Raw genomic sequence first — 9,700 nt, 5'->3', positions numbered from 1 at the left:
TTATTCTATCAAAGCTACAAAATGACCAAGACACTCAAGAACAATACAAGATACACAGGAACAACATTTTATTCAGAGGTGCAGTATCAAAGATTGACCACTAGATGTCATCATCTTCATTTTCAAACACTTCATAATGAAACCTCATTTGTTGCGATTCTTGACCACAAAGATGTGATGTAATGACTGAACATTTACTGTAACAACCTGACTCTGGACTCTGATGCTTCTTATTTTATTTTGAAAACACTCTCTTAATGTGACAGTTGTTGGTTTGTATGAGGTTGGTTTTGATAGAACAGTTGTGGATAAACCTCTATGTACCTACTAGCAAACAGTTGATTTGTTGTTTGTTTGCATTTTTGTAGAGTTGGCCATAAAAACTGCATTGTCACTGAATGACTGACTGAATGCCTTAGTCAGGATGATAGTACCACTAAAGTGCCTGGTCATTAAGAGAGAGATTCTGATGTGAATTAGAAGATGTTTCCAGCTCTACTGTTTACAACTCAGATGAAACCGCTGCTCTGGTTTTAGGAAGCTGAGGGGAGGAGGAAGAGCACTCCCAAGACACTGAATTATGTTTATTCACAACAAATGATTATATGAATCATAGTGACGTATAGTGACTAAAGGAGGACTTAACATAAGACACAACAAGCAGGAGATGAAGTTTTGCACTAACTCTACACGCTCTATAATAAGTATAATAACATAATAATATAATAATAATCTGTAAAAAAAAAAAAAAAAAAAAAATGGTTACATTGTAGAGTTGGAAGAAACAAATGCTGAACTGCTGTTGATCCAGGCGTTGATCTTTGTATTTAATCTGTTTGTTGATTTTTCCCAGACTATGTCATAGTTATGTAAATCATCATGTGACCTTACAGTAAGTGGTTCAGTCACATTCTACAGTATCTACTGTAGACTATCTGATCCATGTGCCAAAGGAATGTAGAGCTACCTGTTCAATCAGCTATATTTACCAGACTTTCCATTACGCATTAATGTTGTTTAGAGATAAATAACTTGACTGATATCGGTACGTCACTACAGAAAGTCAAAGACGTACCTCGTTTAATGCTGCACCCTCACAGTGTTTATGTAGTAAATAATGGATTGAATGACAGCATGTGTTGTTTGTTGTTACAAAACACAGAGAGAAATATGATCTCATTATGCTTTTGTTTGTATTACCTTGACAAATGCAATTGCATTGTCTGTGATGACGATGAGTCCAGGATGTAGCAGCAGATGATGGTGGTGATGATGGCGCCCATGCAGAATGGCTCGATCACACAACCATAATCTTAGTCTGCATCTGTTGGGTCAGACTGTGGTTTTAGACCCTGATGGAGAAGGTGAGACCCTCATCTCTGTTTAGTCTGTTAATTCATTGTTTTGCGTGACTGATGAAGGTAGAGATAAGCTGGTGGTAACATCAGAGCAGTATCCTATTCCAGAAACCAGGTTATGTGAAAAGCCAGAGTAAGTGAACCCCGAGATGAGGGAAACTCTGAGTTTTCTGTTCCAGAAAGAGAAGTAACTTAAACTCTGAGTCAGTTACCATTAATGACTGTGAACACAACCCGCTCACTGGCAGGTTTACCTGAAGAAACCCTGAGTCTGATGGAGCTTCCTTTCCTGTCAGGAGGAGAATTCGTCCAGTTTAGATGAGCTCTCGTTCCCTGAGCCAAACTGTAGCCTACCACTTCTCATCAGTACGTCATTTATCTCAACACTTCTCCAGCCGCACATCAAATATCAGGCTACACGTCACCACTGACGTGCTATCAGATCTGAACAATCCTCTTCATTTTTATCACTTTGCAGGTTTTATTTTATTTTATAGAGTCGACTGAACTAACTCAGATCAGCTGTTCTGAAACTGAAACCTCAGAGTTTCACTTTACAGAGTTATACCCCCCTGATAAGCACCAGAGTTTGTTTTCAGTCATACTGACTTTGTCTTTAATTATTTATTTCCTAATATCAAATAATCAAATAAACTAAAATCTGATGTATTCAGGTTCTGGTACAAGTATAATCAGGAAGTGAAAACGTAGGCCTGTCCTTAGGGAATTTAAATATTTACATGTGATGCATGTGGGGTTTTTTCGGTTTGTGTGAAAAGCTGGGCCTGGTCAGCCGGGGCCCCCCGTTACAGTAGGGCCCCCCCCCACCTGTAAGGCAGGGTTTCCACAGAATCAATCTTTTATTTTTATTGTTTTTACCGCAACATGGGTTCACATAACTTATGTATTTTGACCATTCAAACCCAACAGTCGATAGTTTTCTTCGTTTGGTATGTCAAGAGACATGGTTAAGTAACCTACATCATTACTGACGCATGTTTATGGCACAGGTGAAAAGGTCGATTTAATAACAAATTCACTATCAAGTGAGAGAAGTTTTTCATACAATGAATAGGAAGATGATCGTATACATTTTCCCGCTTTTTACAGCCTGAAGAAAACAGTCCATAAAACTACTACAAAGAGAAACCAAACTAATACAAATTATAAACAAATACAAAGGAGCATTTCTTCTGTTTAATTAATAAAAACCACAATTTACACTGTACACTGAAACACTGGTGCTGTTGTGTCCTGTCAGGTGAATCCTGGTCTGACTGTTGAGTAAAAGGTCGGAGCAGCGTCGACCTGATCTGTGGAGGAAACACACACACGTCATTAATGTATGAGTTATAAACAACACAGTGATAAATGATTCACTCTGGATTAATAAACACAAGACACTCTCTGACGTTAGGACACGTCTATATCACTGTTTGTGTAAATGATTTTCTTAATAATCGTTTGTCTTTCTGTCACATGTCATGTTTACTTTCCCAACGTCACACCTGTCACCTTTCATCTTTCACTTCCTGGGAATTTTATTTCCTTTGTGTTTATTGTTGTTTATTGATCTGTGGTTCTTCCCTGTGTGAGTTCATTGTTCCTCTCTGCTTGTAATTGATATAATTCATCTAACTCTTTTATTTATAAAAACTGTATCCATCATTTATTAAAAATAATCATTAAACACACCATAGATTGTCTTACTAAATAACATTTATAACAATCTAATAAGTATCAATATAGGAATAATCCTTTATAAATAATGAGTTGCATAAAGCTTAACCCATTCTTGTTAGTGTGTAGTTATATATTTTGTATTTTGGCCCAGTATAGAGGCGGTTGCATGTTGTTGCGTGTGTTGTCTTTTACAACACTCATCTAGCTCATATAGATGAGAACTGAAGCTGAACTACAGATACCAACAAGAGAATAGAGGATTTCCCTCCATCATCTGGATACAAGGCCAGATGATACTATCTCTTCATCTTTTCAGTGCCAGAATGACACACAACAGGAAAATAAAGCTCGGAAAATATTCAGGAGGGAACTCCAATTTAAATAGAAACTCCAGATTTAGAACAGGATGAAAGGGTTACATGAGAAGAGCTATGACTTCATTGCTTTTTGTTGACAGTATCAGTTACCAGGTGATAAATGCCACAGATATGAATCTAATAATAGCACAGAGAAGTGGGTGAAGAGGGGGAAACCTCCAGTCTCAGGTGTAACAACAATAAACATGTGGCAGAGGTGTGTCAGGCGAGTGCAATCAGCTGTAACACTGTAAAATACTCACTGATCAAAGTCCACGTTATAAATCTACTTAGGCCTACGTCATAGTATCAGCAATAAAACTCACTGAGAGTTTTAAAAATGACTCATTAAAGCAGAAGTGAGTGATATATTTGTGTTAATATAAGTCTTAAATAGTTATATCTTCAGACAGCAATCACTTACATAGAGTGTTTGGACCGAAACACGGGTCTGTCAGTCACTCTGCTCTGCTCTGAGCCGAGGAGAAAACATTTATCGTATCCTACAGTTTTTATCCAATGAGGAGAGAGAACGGCATGCAGGGCTGTGTGTGCAGCCAAGGGACGCCGTGAATGTAGTGACGTAGGGACGAGGACTGTTATGGTGCGTTCAAGGAAACTCGTATTTTTCCGACCGTGAAGTTGTACCAGTTCGATCTGGTACGAGTTCACCGGTCGGAAGTTACGAGTGGCCGTTATAGTGACTTTCACCGGTAAAACAGGTCGGAAAAACACGAGTGGGTTGCCTGGAACGCTACAAAGTCGTAAGTTGTGACTTGAAGCTGTAATTTCCGATTTCAAAAGCCGGCCTGGAACGCAGCATTAGCGAAAACGACCGGATCACTCACTTCTGCTTTAAGCAAATATTTGTTGGTAATATACATAATCAGTATAATGATAATGATAATTACAACATTGGGAAGGTGGCAATAATTTAATAAAATTTTTAACAATGTGTCCTATTCAGTGAGGTAATTAGTTGAGTGTGGAGTATGTGTTTACCTCTGATCCTCTGTGGCTGTGCAGCCTGTGTGATGACGACGTCAGTGTACGAAAGATCAGCTTTACCTGCAACACAACACACACATTCACACATACACATACAGTACATATAACTATACAAATACATATATTCACTGTTCCGCAGCAGCTGGTTTCGAATCCAGATGTTTACAGACTGAAAATCGAACTGAAAATCTGAAAATAAACGTCTATGTAAATGCAGTGGTAACAGCTGTAGAACAGCATGAAACTGTTTTTCTATCACTCCATACTTGCTCCTGTTTATCACTTTTTACGTTAAGGACTGTTTTTGGTTTGTCTGTTCCTTCTCTTAGTCACTTACAGCCATTGTTTTATTTATCAGTTTGGATCTTGTATTCATGTCCAACTCTCTACCAATGTCTCTTTGTAACATAATGAGTGTTACTGTTGTTGAGACTGTGTTTCAGTCACATGCTGTCTGCAGTAAATACAGTAATTCATCCAAACATACAGACAATGGACTTGTTGATCTGACAATGTACTTGTTGATGGTGGTAAACCAGGGGCTTTTTCACTGAAATTACAAGTCTGGACAAGTATGCGTCTGGATGAAGTTTAATCAACCAATGAAACTGCATCAGACATACAGTAAATAATATGATTCATCACAATGGAGAAAAACGTTCTTCTATCTAATCTCCACTGTCGAAGTTCAGCGTGTTGTCACCAAAAACAGACTAATGATAAGAACTACTGCTGACGAGTTATGATGAGGTCTGCTTCAAATCAATACCAGATAGATAACAAGTCTCACTTTGAGACGCCCCAACTTGTTGTGTTGGACATTCCTGGTTTAGATGTTCATCTGTCCAGGCTGACAGTTCCCACACTCTTTACATTCGTCTGCCATCATCCTGAAACTTCTAGGAGGCCAAGGGACGGGTTGTCTTACAGTAACTTCTTCTGATCTCTTGTTTCTGTTTTATCTGAACTTCTTTGTTCTTTATCACTCAGTCTTCATGTTCTACTTACAGTAGGCCTATGTGGTTTCAGGGGCTTTTTGTGCACACAGTACTGTACATCCCACTCGCGTTAAGCATTTTCCCCAGGGGAAGTAAATAAAATGGTTGTTTGGTCGCTTTGTTGGATGGTTGATTGGCTGGTTGGTTGATTGATTGCTTTGTTAGTTTGGTTGAAAAGTTGGCTTTTACCGGTATGTATACTGTATATGATGTTAAACATTATGAAGAGGAAATCCATGCTTTTTATCAAGTACCTGTATTGATAAGAGGAATAATGTGGCCTTTGCTCATCTCCTCTTTAGTTGCAGGATGTGGCACTTGTGGTTTCCAAACAGAAATTTTGAATTTTGATTCATCTCACCACAGATGAGCTTTGGAGAAGACACCAGTGTTTCCGGGCTGTGTTCACATATGGCTTCCGCTTTGTATCATACAGCTTTATCTGGCTGCAAATGTGGATGGAACTGCAAACTGTGTTCATAGACAGCAAGTTCTGCTAATCTTCCTGAGCTCCTGCCTATTTTTAATGCAGCACCTGACCTGACCTAATGACCTATTTAGTTGCACTTGTTTTGTTTTTTATTAGTACCACTTTCTTTATCAGTCTTTTGTTGCCCCTGTTCCAACATTTTTGAGATGTGTTGCTGCCATCAAATTCAAAATGTGCCCTTTGTCCAGCTAGTCCACAAATCGTGTTGTGGACTAGCTTCAGTAGCATTGGTGCTCTACCGTACCTTGGGTTAGGGTTGTTTCGTCATGTACTGATATCTCAAAACCTGAAACACAACTGATCAAATGGAGGAGAGAAAACTCACCATCAACGAGTGTCACTGAAAAGGCCAAAAGTCAAGTTGGAACCAATTCAAGTGAACGCGCATAGCTCAGTTTAAATCAGGACAAAGGCCAGTAAGCGGACCTTGAACAATGACTTGTAGTTTGACACTGCAGGATGCAAAATGACATTTCTATAATGAAAACAGACTGACCTTTGTGGTGTCTCCAGAGGAAGAGCAGCATCACCATCACCAGCAGCAGGCAGACCCCAAACACAGGAAGCAGAACGCATGTAAGGGGGGAAGGCTGAGGCAGCTCAGCAGGCCTCGCTTCAAAACAGAAACACCACAGACAGGTTGGCCTCAATCAAACAAGCTGAGAGCTGAAAGCTCTGCTCACACTGATGGGAGGAACTTTGTTAAGCTAGGTCACATACGGTATCAATAAATCTCAGTGATGTATTTCAATGTTAATATTTGACGTTTTAAACTTCAACCTCACCTCTGACAGTCAACCAGCTGCCTGGTGAGCCTTCAGCTCCAGAGATGTTGCACCTGTAGAGTCCTTCATCAGACCTGGAGACTCTGTGGATGGTCATGTTTCCTGTGGAGCTGCTCCTGATGAAGACCTCGTCTTTGGAGAAATCAGTGGTGAGATTGGAGGAGGAACCATCCCTACCTCTACAGCTCAGAGTCACATCGTCTCCCTCCATCACAGGGAGGACCGGGCTCTCCAGGATCACAGAGCCTCCTGGACAAAACAGGTTTCAGACAAGAACCAAAGTGAACAAGTCAGTACAAGTCAGAGTTTATGGTCACAGGAACCAAAGGGTTTTGGCTTTTTGAACATAGGAAACATCAGGAAATCGTCAAAGGGATACGAGATGATGGTTCTAGTCTTGTCATAGGGTTTATGACAATATGAAAAGCATAATCGTTTATCTGACGAGTTACATAGACTTTAGTTATATAGACTTTGATCGCAGTGAGTGGGCGATGTAAGATGTGTGTGCAAATAGTGCGAATCCAGAGAAGGTCACGTGCGCGACCACACGTTGCTGCACAGGAAAACGAAAATAGGTCCTGTTCATTATCTATTTAGGACGGCACTGAACTAGATCAACTGTGGTTAACAAAATCCATTAAAATGGTTTTGTTTCATTTGCCTAAACATCCGACTGTGTCTACCGGCTGCAGCTCGTAGTTTATCTAACTCACCTGCTACTGTGATGTTGACGGTGTCGCTGCACTTTCCTGCTGCAGACTCACACCAGTAAACTCCAGAGTCCAATGTGTAAATATGATCAAAGATGCATTCAGATTGATTGTTTCCGTTCTCAGGACAGTCTTCATTTATATTTTGGGATGTGTTCCTCCTAATCCTCCACTCAGAGGAGTTTCTCTGCTGCCCACAGCTCAGAGACACAGACTCGTACTTGAAGAACTGGGATCTGTTTGGCAGGACTGTCAGAGTAACTGCAAGAAACACAGACGATGACAAACTGAGTTATTAAAAGGAAGAGAGACAAGCTGTCAGGATCATCTCGGCCCAGGAGTCGAACCGGTGATCGACTACTTTGAGGCAGACTGTACCTATATATGGGATGTACTGTAACTCTTGACGAATGACGACAGAGCACCTGAACAACAAGGATGCTGCATTTCTTGTTTGTTTCTCTTACAGATGTGATATTGAACAATGTTATCGGCTCGAAGTTTAAAACACAACTTGGTTTTTAAAAATAACTCAAGAGTCGGTTCTTGTCCTTCCTGTTCACCATGCAATACAATAATACAATATGGTGCATGAATCATGATCAACATGCAAACAGCAACATGAATATCTGACTTTCAAAAGACACATGTTTGATTTATATATTTTCTTTTCTCTATAGGAAAGTGATGTTTTTCCTCTGTAGTGATGATGCACTGCAGTGTGAACTGGTAACATAGGACGTTTGTTCAGGACCATGAAGTCATGTCGTATCAGCAGCCTGATTTGCATAAAGTTCATTTCTGGTTGTTATTAAATAGATTCAAATCAATAACACATCAACTTTAGTTTTCAGTCATTATTCGTGTCAAGAAGTTCAGGACTTACCAAAGACGGTGCACAGTGCAGATATCTCCATGCTGCTTTGATGTTGATCGATAGACTGACTGATTGTGGGGGCTGCATCACTTTCCTCTTACATGTTCACATCACACAGGCCACAGTTTCCTGCTGCATCGTATATTCAGCTCTAAAGTGTGAAGAACTTGTTTGTGCAGGATGTTTGACTGTGTTTTTTGTCCTTTACACCTCAAATGTCAAAGGTCTGAGCCCCCTTTACTCTCACTGATGATCTCATAAGATCATCAGGAAAACAGTGGGCTACAATGGTGTGTACTGAAGTGCATGCATAACATGATTATAATCGTAAAACTGCAGTTTTTGGATTGCTTAAGCGGTCATGTAAACTGCATAAACTGATAACTGTCGGCAACTATCATAATCATTTTGTTAGTGTGCATGTAAACGCACTCACCTGACGTGTTGTAACCTTCAGAGTCGTTAGTAGTCTATAAGTGCTCTTCTGTGGCTGCTACATGAAGTGGAGTCTGATGATACTTAGAATAAATTATATAGTGATCAGAATATTAGAAATATAATTCATTTGTTCACAGTGAACGCTGAAACTTATTTTGGACATAACTAAAATACTATAGAAAAACAAGTACCAATGTACTTATTTTTATATTGTTTTATATTTTAATTCAAGTGGTTTGGATACTAATGTAAATTATATAAATGAAGCCACACCTGCATCTCCTACGTGTCCTCAAATGAAACGACCTGTGCATGAAGTGGCTTTCATTTGCTCGGCCATCGAGAGCATCCTCATGTATGGCGTCACGGTGTGCTATAGGGGCATGCTCTGTGGTGGACAAGAAAGCATTAAAGAAGATGATTCAAGTCTTACTTCACCCAAAATCAATACAGTAATTCCCCAATCATCTACTCACCATCATGCCAAGGAAGGGTTTGGAGAACTTTTGGAGTCATCAAAACGCTTTTGGAGTTCCAGGGGGGGGTCCGGCTGGCAACGGATTTTCATATAAGGGTGGTGGATAGAGTTCACTTTTGAATCGTCCAAAACACACACTATGAAACATCCAGGGGCCTGTTGTTCGAAAGTAGAATAAAGATATCCAGGATAAGTGGAAAAGCCAGGTTGGACAAAGTCTCATAAGTCCATCCTGGTTTAGTTGGTTGTTGGAACGCCGAGCCAGGCTGAGGAGGAGCAGCTTTGTCAAGCCAGGTGTAACTTATTCTCTCGTCAGTAGACCACAGAGATTGATCACAGATTCACTGATGAGAGGACAGGTGTGGCCACTTTCCTCCAATCAACAGCGGATCTTAATGCTGATGTCAGGGGACACACCTCTCTTAAAAAAAAAAAAAAAAAAAAAACACTGCTGCTGTCGTAAAGCTCAGAGAGAGCACGGCGGACAACTGCGGACTAATTTAATAATCCAAAATT

General features: G+C 40.0%; 1 protein-coding gene across 1 annotated transcript; it reads right to left on the bottom strand.

The window, feature by feature from the left end:
• Positions 1-2,554: 2,554 nt before the first annotated feature.
• Positions 2,555-8,418, bottom strand: LOC311001849 (uncharacterized protein). The gene is made up of 6 exons (XM_083993028.1): positions 8,278-8,418; positions 7,395-7,652; positions 6,679-6,927; positions 6,390-6,506; positions 4,400-4,465; positions 2,555-2,671 (listed from the first exon to the last, which is right to left on the bottom strand). Exons 1-6 carry the CDS (start codon positions 8,306-8,308, stop codon positions 2,616-2,618), a joined length of 777 nt encoding a protein of 258 aa, XP_083849154.1. The 5' UTR covers positions 8,309-8,418; the 3' UTR covers positions 2,555-2,615.
• Between the last annotated feature and the right edge of the window lie 1,282 nt (positions 8,419-9,700).

The sequence above is a fragment of the Trachurus trachurus genome, assembly GCF_905171665.1.
Source record: "Trachurus trachurus genome assembly, chromosome: 18".
Lineage (NCBI taxonomy): Eukaryota > Metazoa > Chordata > Actinopteri > Carangiformes > Carangidae > Trachurus > Trachurus trachurus.
This window is presented reverse-complemented; position numbering and strand designations above follow the sequence as displayed.

Excerpts from the sequence above, each read along its gene's own strand:
- LOC311001849 (XM_083993028.1), bottom strand. The coding sequence starts at position 8,308 with ATGGAGATATCTGCACTGTGCACCGTCTTTG. Across the intron at positions 6,928-7,394 it reads CGTCAACATCACAGTAGCAG|GAGGCTCTGTGATCCTGGAG; the intron begins GTGAGTTAGATA and ends TGTTTTGTCCAG. Across the intron at positions 6,507-6,678 it reads CAGCTGGTTGACTGTCAGAG|CGAGGCCTGCTGAGCTGCCT; the intron begins GTGAGGTTGAAG and ends TCTGTTTTGAAG.